A 14,125-nucleotide genomic window follows, 5' to 3' on the forward strand; every position below is an offset into this window, starting at 1 on the left:
TAAATGACATGTAAAATGTTTATGAGAACAAGTGAAAAAACAATCAGGGCACAAAATTGGTAGCATACACTATATAGTCACAATCATTTAAAACAATTTGCATTAGAAGGAAGAAAATAAGCAAAAATGTTAACATTTTGGTAACCAGATTATGGGTGAGTTTTATTCTCTGTAACAGGGCTCAGCAAACTATAGTCCACAAACCAAATGTGGTCCGTATATAACTGGTTGGTATATAAAGTTTTATTGGAACACAAACACACAATCTTTACCATACTGTCATTGTCCATGGCTGATTTTGTGCTACAATGGCAGATTTGAGTAGTGACAGAGACAATGTGGTCCACAAGGACAAAAATATTTATTATCTGGCCCTTTACAGAAAAAGTTTGGCAACCATTGTATTTTCCAAATATTCTATAATGAGTATGTGTGCCTTTTACAACCTTTTTCTAAAAGGTCTATTTCCACATTGTGACGGGCAAGGAACAGGCTAACAACTTCAGACGTTATTTTGTAACTGAGCATTAGAAGTCTCGAATAGAGTGGAACATGATCAGGCATGATGCCCACAGAACACCAGATCATTTAAGAAGATGGAATTTAAACTGTATGCCAGGCCAAATCTGTGATTCATCAACAGCTGTGATTCTGGGCCACTCCTCATTTGAAGGGGAAGATGAGCTTAAGATTTGGCTTATTGTTTTCAAACTTCCTCCTCTGAATAAACTCTATGTAATGGTCTCCTCCCTGCAGTAATAACCAATCAAATTTTTCCCTCCAAAGACAGGGGAAGGCTTATGCAAATTTGTGGCTTTTGCCTGGAGAGACATTTTGAAAGTTTAGGGTCGTATTCCTCTCTTCTGGAAGTCAATTCTCATTTTCCATCTTTTCCCTATCTCCTACTTTACTTTCCAGTTCTAGAAGTACACAGGAAAATGACCTTGGGTTAAGGGGGAGGAAGGGGGTAGGGAAAGGCACAAAATAAGGGAATAAAAAGTATTTGAAGCTTCTATCTCAAGAGCCCTCAAGGAGCCCCTATATCTACCCACCTATAGAACCTGGTCAAGAAGACCCTAAAACCTATCTCCAGGGAATATGGGCCATCTGTTTGGTTTGATCCTTAGGAAGGAAAAAAGCTGTCTCTATGAGAAAGCCTGCGTTTCTATGCACAGGCTTTCTCCTGGTTCTCCATGCCTTCACCACCTGCCTCAGGCCTACTTTCCCAGATGCACTGTGAATGACCAGATCCACAAACCATTGTTTATTCATTCTCTCAGGCATGAACACAGTGAAAGGGTGGAAATGGTCTGAAGAGTAGTTTCCTTTCAAATAAACACACTACTCATCACAAAGTTCAATCAATCATCTCCAGAATGAAAAACTCCAAACTACCATAATTCCAAGTCTGGATGGAATAAAAAATACAGTAAATATGTCTCTCTTTTGCTTCATTTTAAAACACATGAATTTTTTTTTTATCTCAGCAAATTAAAGCTGTGAATTTCATTTGGGGCACATTATAAAACAGAACAATTTGCAAGTATTTATATTGTATTTTATTGGTTCAAGAGAGAGGATACATAACACACTGAGGTGCTCAATTATTTAACAGATCATACTTAACGTTTTATATTTTAACATATACCCAGCGCCAACAATTGTTCTCATAAGGTTTCTGAATCATTAAGCTGCACAGCTCTCCTTCTTCTAAATCAAATATAAGTAATTTGTTGTCATAGCAATGCTTCTTCCCACTCCAAAATAGTTCAATACAGGCTTTGTTTCAGCAGGCAACTATCTGTCTACCAAAAATTGATCATTATCTTCCATCTTCTTGACAAATGTCTTGTTACATTTAGCTGCCTGGCTTTTACAGTTATCAGGAGACTGTATTTCTGTGGCACTTTTTAGCACCTGCACTGGAAAGGAGCTTATAAGACCCCTGTGGAACTGCCTGGAAGCATATCACAGCTAAGCTGCTGGGTGACAGCCAATCTGTCTAGTCAGGATGACAACAATCCTTTGTATTATTACCCAGCTTTACAGTTTATGGAGTGCTATCACCCACTTCATTGTATTTAAGGCACTACTAGGTAATTAATGCGAATAAGCATCTTCAGTTGCCTAAATCAGGTGGGTTATTTAACTATGTACTGTATATCAATAATAAGTTACACTTGTTCTGCTCTTTCTTCTAAGGTTGAGTTTTGCTTTCCTACCCTTTTGCTGTGGTGCACATTAAGCTAATAGCTAATAAGGGCAAATAAATAAACTTCTGGAAAAACAGAAGTACAACCGAGGCACAGGATACCATTTTGCCAGTTCCTTGTGCAGTGGCCTAACAGATACTAACAAACTGTTCAAACACATGAGACCACACCCACAGCCAGCACCAATAGTAATGCTAATCTCATATTTGTAGGGCATGTTATAGTTTACAAAGCAGTTTCACAAAAATAGTCTGATTTGGTCTGTGCCTCTTACTCACCCATCCCCCTGACAGACACAAACACAGCTGGATCAGGGTATGGGGACCTAAAGTCTTATTTCCTGCCTTATAATTTATCCATTTGTAAATAAGGATGAATAATTGGTATCTCCAAATCCAGTTCCTTCAAACTATGACCTTTATTTTATGCAGCCATTTTCTGTAAAATCTAGAACCCCTACTTCTCCCACCATTAGGTTGGAATTTCTTTTGCACTATACTTTTGTGAGAAAAGAAAAATTGAAGAAGAATCAGAGGGTGGGGAGGACAGATTCTTTGAAATTAGCCAGGTCTTTAAAAAGAAGAGAATAAGGACAGGGAGATGGATTCCCAGGATCTTTCACTTTTTCTTTCCTATATTTTTATGATTTTTAAACTTATGATCATATGTTATTTCTAAATTCAAAAAGTAATGGTTTATTTTTGAAAACGCAGAGGGAAAAATATGACTGTTGCTACATTTAAAGGAAAGGGCACCCAGAAACAGGGGTCCTAAATAGTTCACCTGAATGGCTTCTTTGAAACTCTATGAGAGAGATGGAGGCACTAGCCAAGAGGACCAGATCTGTGCACTTATTTAGGAGATACAATCAGAATCAGGAGCTGCCCTGACAGAGCCTGAAAATGAGATTTCACAGTACCACATAGGCTCAAGAGCTGGAGCTGAAAAGCTCCATTCCCACCCAAATGTGACCAAATATAATTTGTCTCTCTTTATGACTTCCAGTATCATGTAGTCTGATTCTATTTGAAAATGTAATAAAAGGTGTAGTCATTGCCATCATTTCTGTTGCTTGGTCCTTGCGAGCACTTGTCTCCTACAGCCTTTATTTTATTTCTGCAGAGTGAGCAAGGAGTTGATGAATTATTTAGAACCCCTATGCAACTATTATATCAATTTCTGCACACCTAACCCCTGTCAGGTGGAAGGGGAATGAGCACTACCCACATAATTATAGTCATTGAATCTAAAAGGCAGAGAGCTAATGGGCTTTGGGCCAAGTCCCACAGAAAATGCTTGGCAATAGAAAAAAGAATGCCTACGGGTCTAAAACCTGTCTGACTAACCAACAGTAATGTCCATAAGGCCCAAGAGAAACAAAGCTCTCCATCCCAACCTCTCACCCAACCCAAAGGAAATACAGCTTTTCAAAATTGCTTTAATGACGACAAAAGCCTCTGGCACTCGAGGATACAAGGGTGATAATTTTGTTTGGCAAAGTCAAATTGCTTTAAGAATTTAATTCTATAACCGGGAAGGTGCAATTCTGATTTTAAATGTGTTTCTTCCCTGGAGCTCAAAACCCAATTTACCCAGGCCACCTAGAGGGATATTTGCTTTCACCAAGTCATCCTTACTAATCTATCTACAAGCTAAAGTGCAATGGGAACTCCTATATTGAACATTTGACCAATGTATATAACAAAGAAGTGTAAAAAAGTAACTTACTACACCTAGTAACATAGCTTCAAAATATATAAAGTAATAGTAGACAGTACTAAAAAAAGAAATAGATAAATCCACTTCTGTGGTAGTAAATTTTAACAACTCTCCCAATAATTGATAAAAGTAAGCAGACCAAAAAAATGGGTAGGGTTGTCAAAGAGCAGCAAAATTAACAAGGTTGACTTAGTGGACATTGGTCTCATGCTGGGCTACAATGCAAGTCTCAACAAATTTCAGAAACAGATTACACATATCACATTCTCTGATCACAGTGTTATTAAGTTGGAAATTGATGACAAAAGGATAACTAAAGAAATGTTTAGAATTTTTAAAAATCCTTCTAAACAGCCAGGGGTTGAGAAATTGCAGTGGCAATGACAAAATACTTGGAACTAAACAACATAACAAAATACTACACATCAAAATCTGTGGGATCTAGCCAAAGCAGTGGGAAGCACAAAATTATTAGCCTTTAATGCTCATGGTGAAACAAGAAAGTCTGAAAATAAATGAACAAAGCATCTAACTGAATTTGGAAAAGAGAACAAGCAATAAAACTCAATATGAAGGATAAAAATTTTTAAAGTAGCAGAAATTAACAAAATTAAAAAACTAACATACTACAGGAAGGATTAAAAATCCTAAATAGATTCCTATAAATGATAAATAAAGCTTATAAAATTCTGGTGAGGTTGTTTGTTAAAAATAAGTGATATTATGGATGAAAACATCTTTTTTTTAATTTAAGGAATTTTTTAAATATATTTTATTGTTTTTTTACAGAGAGGAAGGGAGAGAGATAGTTAGAAACATCGATGAGAGAGAAACATCGATCAGCTGCCTCCTGCACACTCCCTACTGGGGATGCTCCCACAACCAAGGTACATGCCCTTGACCGGAATCGAACCTGGGACCCTTCAGTCTGCAGGCCGATGCTCTATCCACTGAGCCAAACCGGTTAGGGCAGAAAACATCTTTTTAATATCTATAGTTTTTCTATTCAAAAAGTCTTTTATGTAAACTGAACATAAACAAAAACAGTTCACCCATTACACCTACCCACTCCCCCCCCCCCACACACACACACACATGCTCACCTCTGGCAACCACTAATCTGTTCTCTATATCTATGAGCTTAAATGGTTTTGTTTCTTTTTTAAGATTACACATATAGGAGAGATCATATGGTATTTGTCTTTCTCTGACTTACACTTACCATAATGCCTTCAGGGTTCATCCAAGGTGTCTCAAATGGCAAGATTTTATTTTGCTGTATATACATATAGCACAATTTCTTTATCTATTCATCCACAGATGGACACTTGGGTTTGTTTCCATATGTTGGCTATTGTAAATAATGTTGCAATGAACAATTGGGTGCATATATCTTTTCAAATTAGTGGGGGGTTTTGCAGTTTGTAGCATTTTCTGCAGTTTCTTTAGGTAAGATTTACCAATTTGAAACCAATAAATTTGAAAATTTAGATAAAATAGTCACATTCCTAAAAAAACCATAAACACTGATTTAAAAATAAATAGAATACTTGAAAATTCCTATCATCATCAAAGAAGCTGAATCAGTAGTCCAAAATCTTCCCCCCTCCAAAAAACATAAAAGTCCAGATAGTTTTATCAACAGGTGCTAGCAAGCATTCATGAAACAAGTAAACTATTCCAGAGTTTAGAAAAAGAGGAAGCACTACTCAACACTTTTTATGAAGCTAGCATAAATTTAATACCAAAACATGAAGACACAATATGAAAATGAAAACTAGAGCCAGATTCATTCATGAATTTAGCTGTAAAAAGACCAAATCAAATACTAACAAAGCACATTCAAGAATAAGAAAGCTAATGGATTCCATGACCAAAGCAATAAGATTCCAGCAATGTTAGGTTGGTTTAATATTTAAAAAGCAATTTATGTAATAAACCACTTTGAAAAATTAAAGAACAAAAGCAATGTGATCATTTCAATAGATGAAAAAAGCATTTGATAAAATTCAATATCCATTCAAATGATTTTAAAAAACAACTTAGCAAACTCAGAATAGAAGAGAACTTCTATAGTCTGATAAAGGATATCAACCAAAAACTCTATAGCAAACATCAAACTTAATGGTCAAACACTGGAAGCATATCCTTTAACACAGGGAACAAGATAAGGATAACCACTATTGCCACTCCTATTAAACATCCTATATAATAAGAGGCTAATATGCAAGTAGACGGAAGGGTGGAACAACTGAACAACAAAACAACCAGTCGCTATGATGTGTGCTGACCACCAGGGGGCGTGCGTGGAACATGGTGGGCATTGGCCGCGGCGGGATGGTGGAGCAGGTGAGCGGGGGCGCCAGACCAAGGCAGGGCACCAGTCGCTGTCATTGGGGCAAGACTCTGGTGGTTACTGAAAATTATTTGCTCCTGCGCGACGTAGTCCTGCCTGGCACTCACACCTGCTCCTGGCGCCAGCCCCGCTCACACTCGTTGCCAGCACCTGGCGCTGGCCCTGATGGCTCAGTGCTATCAGTGGGTGCAAGTGGTAGCTGCTGGCCCAGATCGTCCCTCAGGGCTTCTCCACCTCCCCTTGCTCCTGAGGGACGATTGGGGCTGGCGCCTTTGGCACATGCGAGCAACGGTGGTGGGAGTGGGGCTGCCGGCAGACAAGGGATCAGGAGCCATGGTGGGAGGGGCTGGGCAGGGGCATGGAGGATGGGCAGAGACCCGCCCCTGTGCCCACCGCAACCTTGTGGCCCACAGTTCCTTTCAAGGTGCACGAATTTGTGCACTGGCCCCCTAGTTTATATATAAAAGTCTAAGCAACCGAACAACTGAAGGAGTGGAATGACTGGTCGACCAGTTGCTATGACATGCACTGACCACCAGGGGACAGATGCTCAACGCAGGAGCTGCCCTGTGGTGGTCAGTGTGCTCCCACAGCTAAACTCTGCAGCCAGCCAACCTCCCATGGCCCCTCCCCCCAGCTGGCCAACATCCTGCAGCCCCTCCCCCCCAGCCACTGGCCAACCTCCTGCAGTCCCTCCCCTGGCTGGCCAGCCAACCTCCCACAGCCCCTCCCCCCGGCCGGCCGGCCCCAATCGGCCAGTGGCCAACCTCCTGCGGCCCCAATCAGCCTGATCGCTGGCCAGGCCAAGGGACCCCACCCGTGCATGAATTCATGCATCAGGTCTCTAGTTATACTATAAATCTTAACTAGAACCCAGCAACCCTTCTTCTGGGTAGCAACCAGAACATTTTGAAAACATTTATATGTATCCTTATGATAACTGCAGCATTATTCACGGTGGCCAAGATATGGAAACAACCAAAATGTCCTTTGCTAGATTACTAGATAAAGACATGGTGCATGTATGCAATGGCATACTACTCAGCCATAAGACATGACTAAATACTGCCATTTGCAACAAATAGATGGACCTTAAGAATATCATGTAAGCTAAATAAGTCAGACAGAAAAAGTTAAGTACCATTATGTTTTCACTCATATGTGGGATATAAAACTGAAAGCAACAAATGAACAAATAAGAAAAACAAATAAAAACTCATAGATATCAATCAGTATAGCGGTTACCAGAGGGGGGACATTAAAGGGTAAAAGGGGTCAAATATATGGTGACAAATGATTATTTGACTTTGGATGGTGAGCACACAATGCAATATACAGACCATGTATCATAGAAATGTACACTTGAAACCTATATAATCGTATTAACCAATGTCACCCAAATAAATTTAATAAAAAAAGATTTAAAAATTACAATCGCTGCAAAGGAAGAGACAAAGGTCTCACTTGCAGATTAAGAACATCAACATAGAGAACCCAAACAATCCTCAGATAAATTAACTATAATTAACTTAAAAGCATTTAGCCAGGTTGCTAGATACAAAAATAATGAACAAAAATCATTGTATTTTTGGAAATGTGCAACTAACAATTACAACATATATGTTTTAAAAAGGGAAAAAAAAAAACTACAAAAGACTACACAGGGTAGTTGGTTAAGCCCTTGGGCTCTGATACCAGATTGCCTAGTTTCTAAACCAGGGGTGGGCAAACTTTTTGACTCGAGGGCCACAATGGGTTCTTAAACTGGACCAGAGGGCCGGAACAAAAGCATAGATGGAGTGTTTGTGTGAACTAATATAAATTCAAAGTAAACATCATTACATAAAAGGGTATGGTCTTTTATTTCAATAGTTTTATTCATTTCAAACGGGCCAGATCCGGCCCACGGGCCGTAGTTTGCCTACGGCTGTAACCCAACTCTACCACTAGCTATGGGACTTTGGACAAGCTACTTTGGGCAAATTCTGTACCCTACCTTCGAGAATTTTTATGAGGATTAAATGAGTTAGTACAAGCAAAGCACTTACCGGTAAACAAGGGCCTGGTACAAAGTAAGAGGGAAATAAATATAAGGTGTTATTATTACTGTGGAGAAATAGTTAACAGGCTTATCACCAAGAGATCCAAGGTTCCAAGTATTGGACTCCAAGCCATCTCAAGGGTAAAAAGTCTGGGAGCCACCTATCACAGGACCCAATGAAACTCACCCATGTTTTCCCTACGGCTGGGCAGTGAACTCTCACACCCAATCTACAGCTCATTACCCACATACCCTTCTGTCTACAGAGAAATTACCAGAAGCACACACCCTTTCTCTGGAGATGTCTGCCCCAATCTTACCAACTCTTTAACTGGCAGCAAGTCAACAACTTCACACTTCCTGTGAGGATGAAATCTAGAGTTCTTGACAGCTACTCTTCATCATCAAAAGGCAAACCTTAGCCCCTTGGGGCAAACTACTAACAGAGAGCTGCAGTGAGGTATTAAAAGAAAGGCTTTTGCCATTGGCTCCAGTTCTTGGGAGGAAGGAGGAAGACAGTAACTAATATTTTTGAACACTTACTACTAGTATGTACCAAGTACTTTTCGCATGGTTTCACAAATATTAACTCAATTCATTCTCTCCATAATGTGATGAGATAGATAGAATTCTTAGCTGCATTTTATAAATAAAAACAGGGTGACAGTGATTACATGACTTGCTTAAAGGCACACAGCTCATGAGTGACAGAAATTAGTTTCAAACAGAGATCTGTCTGACTCCCATGCCTTAAACAAAGCTAGAATAAGAGAAATAAAGGGGCCTAGTTCCTGAAATGAAGGAGAGAAGTAGGTACTACATGTATGAAGCTATGGATTTTAGTACTCCTTCTGAAGCCACAAGTGAAAATGAGAATGGGAATGTAAACAATCATGTGACGAGAAGAGTGAAAGTCAGAAAACCAGCAGGATATCCAAATTAGTGCTTGCGATATAGCCAGATAAAATGCTGGTGCCATTTCATCGAATGACTGAGCAATAATTTTAAAAATCCCACAAGACTACTGCCACTGTGTGGCCTCAATTCACTCACTGTTTTCTTAAATCCAGGATATTCATGGTCACAGCATACACTCATACGGGCTTACCTAGACCCAGGTGAAAATAAGATAAAATCAGGTTGTGGTACAGGATTGGTAGCTAAAGAACAGGATGTTCAGCCCTAACCAGTGTGGCTCAGTTGCTTGGGTGTTGTTTCTTGCACTGAAAGGTTGCTGGTTCAACTCCTGGTCAGGGCACATGCTAGGGTTGCAGGATCAATCCCCCCAGTAGAGTGTGTGCAAGAGGCAGCCAATCAATCAATGTTCTGCTCTCACATCAATGTTTCTCTCTCTCTCTCCATCTCCCTCCCTCTCTCTAAAAATCAATTAAAAAAATTTTTTTAAAGAAAGGATGTTCTTCTTGGGTTTTGATACCACCAGGATTTTAACTCCTGCTGTGCGGCAACACTGCTGGGCAAACTGACTTGGTGACTCATAAATGATGAGTATCCCAAGGCTTTAATCTGGAACTGGTGAACAGGAGGCTAATACCTGTACAGTACTATGTGCCACCCATTGCTGCCATCATAGCCCACCTGTCAGGGCGTCCCCTTCCTGTCCCCAGGTCAATGATTTTGTTCCTCCTACTGGTAGTAACTAATCTGAATGGGCAGAAGAGACAAGAGCCTGGCTTTAGGGGCAGCCCCAAGAGCCCTGCATGATACAAGCTGATATACATGCCATACAAAATAAGGGCCTCTAGTTTGAAGAATATACACACCCCAACAATCACGTACAAATATTTTTAAGATTAAAGCTAGTAATCTAACTGTAGCACCACATAGATTTAACAGATTATTAACCTTAAGTGTAATAAGTTGCTTTTTTATGACAAACAGACTACTAAAATGTAAACTAGACTAAATCAAATTATGTATATACCTGTTCTTAAACTCTGAGGGGAGATAAACACTGTACGTACAACTTACTGTTTAGATTTAAGCCCTCTTGCAAAATAGAACATCAATTCTAGTCATTCTAACCTATAGCAATAAAATATGAGCATCCTATATTTAAGTAGCCTGTTACCTTCCTATCTTTATTTGATCTTTAGAAATACTTTTTGAGACTACAAAGCCTGAAAGTAAATAACAGCCACTTTAAGAAAGAATGTTTTTGTTACTCCTCACCAGAGGATATTTTTCCCTTGATTTTTAGAGTTGAAGGGAGGGGGAGAGACAGAGAAAAAGAAACATTGAGAGAGACCTCCTGCATGTGCCCCAACTACGGTCAGGGATTGAGCCTGCAACTGAGGTATGTGACCTTGACTGGAATCGAACCCAGGACCCTTCAATCCGTGGGCTGATCCTCCATACACTGAGCCAAACCAGCTAGGACAAGAAAGCAAGTATTTCTAATATGGGTAAGGAGCTAACTGAAAAGAAACTCCATTCCTTTATAAATTTCTGAGGGAAAACAGAAACAATGTGTAACTGTCTAAACATGGTAAAGCCATTTGAGGTAAATTGAAACATCCAGAAAACTCCTGGGAGCAGCGTTAGCTTCTCCCCACCTTTGCCTTTCATTGATGCCTTTGGTCCCTCCTCCAGCTCTCTGACTTTTCTATTCTGCCAGGAAGTGAGAAATGAACCAAAGTGTCAGAAAATGTCAGAGGTAGAAGGGATCTCAGACACCATCTAATCCAAATCTCTCGTTTATAGATGCAGAAAATGAATCCCAGAGGATGAAAGGGAACTCATCAGTGCTGGTGACCGGCATGTCTCTTGACACAGTCTGCTCCACAGTGAAAAAGAACTGCATGCAGAACTCTAACCCAAATTAGCCTAGTAGTTAACAATGCTGGATCTGAATGTCCATATCAGCTTGGCCACTTTCTCACTGTGAGACATTGAGCATGGTACTTACCCTATCTAAATCTTCTTATCCTCATCTGTAAAATGGGAATGCCAATAACAGTGTCGATCCCACAGGGTGCCTGGCACATGGTAACTGTTCTAAATATTAGGAGTGACTAGTAATACAACCTGGCAAACCGAAAGGCAGAGCTGTCCCTAATCCTGTCTCTGTAGGGCAAGGGCTCTGGGAAGAGTAACCCAGTATCTCTACCTTGAATTATACCTGACTCTTCAGAGAAATCCTCAGACTTGGAACTGAATTTTTGACTTGGGAACTGACAGGGAACAGAGTTAAAACGACCAGCCTATGCTGGCACCACTAGAAACCCACCCCACTGCACAAATTCTCAGGCCCACACCTAAGTCCAGGTACTTCCTGTCTTTACAGTAAGTTTCACAATGTTTTTTTTAAAGAAGTGACTGAGGCAGAAAATTCAAAAACACTCTAAGCTTGAGAAAGACCCTTAGAAAAAGTAGAAAGGTACCATAATTAAACACTGCGGGTCTAGAGTCAATGGCTGTTTCAGTCAAGGAAAAATTAGCCATCTTTATGCCTCTTGAGACTGAGTTATAATTCCAGTGGTGACCAGTGCTGGCGTTCCACAGGCAAGGTTTTCAGAAAGACTAAAATTCAAACCGCCCTCCTTCCACCATCAGGAAGCCTCGAAGCATAAAGTACAAAATTGAATTTTTATTAAATTTTCAACATGAACAGTTAGGTTCCCTTGTCCTTCAGCTGATCTACAGAAGAGTGTAATAGGACCTCAAAGGGAAGCAGCCTGGCCTGCCAGCCTTGGCTCTGCCAGTCCCAGTGGTGTGACCTTGGGCAAGTAGCTTCCCACTCTGGGCTTCTCTCCCTCACTGCAAAATGAAGGGCTTTGAACTACAGGAACTCAGAAAGTCTGCTGACCTCCAGCATTTTCCTGTTATAAGTTCTGCAGATAAAATGCCACCAAAAAAATGCAGTAATAAGACTATAAATGAGCCTCGATAATAAGCTCCTTGGGGAGCAGAAACCATACCTGATATTCCTTTTGTATCTCACAGTCCCTAGAATGATGCTAGGCCTGGAGTAATTGCATAATAAATGTTGCATTATAGAGATTCACTGCACAGGGCCTGGCTTATCATAAGCTTTTCACATGCCTGGCAGTTCTCCTGGAATCTCTCTCCCACCAGACTTTTCGAGTATGTCAGATTTTGCCATTCTTGACCTTTTAATTAAAAAAAAAAAAAACACTGCATAAAAAAAAGCTCCTTGTCATTTCATGTGACAATGATTCAATACCTAGGTGCCAGGAGCTCTGTTCTCTACTGGAAAAGGGACAGACTGGGCCTACTGCTGGCATCCATCCTACAAGCTGTATGAGTCAGGGTGAGTCAGTTAACCTAGCATGGTGTGAGGTTCACTAAGTACCGTTGCTATTACATCTTAGATCTCAGATCTCTCCCGAAAGACTAGCAACTAACCAGCATGCAATGAGATGAGCACTTCACTAATAATCACCAACCCAAAGGCTTTGGAAATGCAGAGGAGGAAGTACCTGTGTGGAGATACTGTACAACACACACACACACACACGACCTTCCAAGGGCCAGTTTAGGCTTAGAACACATTTAATGCAGCCTTCTATACTAGTGGTTCCTAATCCTGATTGCACATTTGAATCACTTGAGGAGTTTTACAAAATGTTGATGCCCAGGCCCCCATCAAGACAACTGTATAAGAATGGAGTGGAGGAAACAGACATTAGTTTTATAATAGGACTAGAGGCCCAGTGCACAAAATTCGTGCATGGAGGGGGTTCCCCTCAGCCCAGCCTGCATCCTCTCTAATCCGGGACCCCTCGGGGGATATCCAACTGTCAGACATCCCTCTCACAATCCGGGACCACTGGCTCCTAACTGCTCACCTGCTTGCCTGCCTGATCACCCCTAATTCCCCCCCCCCGCCAGCCTGATCACCCCTAACCGCCTCTGCCTGATGGCCTGATCACCCCTAACTGCCCCCCCTGCCAGCTTGGCTGTCCCCCCAACCGCCCCTCTCCTGCCAGCCTGGTCACCCCTAACTGCCCCCTCCCTGCCGGCCTGGTCGCCCCATGCTGCCTGCTGTTCAATCATTTGGTCATCCCTCACTAACCCCTCTGTTGGCCTTGTCGCCCCATGCAGCCTGAGGTTCAGTCATTATGTGAGGGTGTCCTGACAAATTTGCATATTACCCTTTTATTAGTATAGATATCTTTTCCATTGATTTCAGAGAGAGTGGGAAGGAGCAGGGAAGGGGAAGGGAGATAGAAGAGAGAGAGAGAGAAACATCAATGTGATAGAGACACATCATTGACTGGTTGCCTCCAGCACGTGCCCTGACTGGGGGCTGGGGATCAAATCTGTAACCCAGATACATGCCCTTGACTGGGAATCAAACCTGAAACCCTTTGGTGTGCAGGCTGATGTTCTAACCACTGAGCACACTGGTCAGGGTGACATCAGTATTTTTTAAATGATTCCTTAGTGACTGTAAGGTGCAGCCAGGGTTGAGGACTCCTGTCCTCCACCTTCTCCACCTCCACTTCTAGTTCTAAACTTAGTGACAGGCCCAGCAGACAACTCAGAGGCCTACAAGAGACACAATTCCATTTGGTCACTCACGAGACTAATCTTTGAGCCATTAAGACAAGTCTGCCACTGCCAAAACAGTTTGGGAAACTAAAACTTAAATAAAAGGGGCTTCCTTAGCCCTCATATAGGGAAGGCAATTAGGTAGTCCAACCTATGCCCCAGCCATTCCATTTATTGGAGGCTTAATTGACCTGATATCTCATCCTTTTGGGGGAAGCTTCCCTACTCCTAAAACTGATACTTAATTTGTCCGCTCTCAAC

The 14,125-nt window shown here is 41.1% G+C and overlaps 1 protein-coding gene across 10 annotated transcripts in view; it reads right to left on the reverse strand.

Annotated features, from left to right (window-relative positions):
- Positions 1 to 14,125, reverse strand: part of TMEM164 (transmembrane protein 164) — a 213,860-nt gene that overhangs the window by 174,289 nt on the left and 25,446 nt on the right. Inside the window, exon 2 of one of the 10 annotated variants that reach the window (XM_036305177.1) lies at positions 9,383 to 9,437. The exons of the other annotated variants lie outside the window; for them this stretch is intronic. Within the exon in view, the coding sequence (XP_036161070.1) occupies positions 9,383 to 9,427 (45 nt within the window). The 5' untranslated portion in view covers positions 9,428 to 9,437. The remainder of the gene's footprint in view (positions 1 to 9,382; positions 9,438 to 14,125) is intronic. 10 annotated transcript variants of the gene reach the window in all.

The sequence above is a fragment of the Myotis myotis genome, unplaced genomic scaffold (assembly GCF_014108235.1).
Source record: "Myotis myotis isolate mMyoMyo1 unplaced genomic scaffold, mMyoMyo1.p scaffold_m19_p_4, whole genome shotgun sequence".
NCBI lineage: Eukaryota > Metazoa > Chordata > Mammalia > Chiroptera > Vespertilionidae > Myotis > Myotis myotis.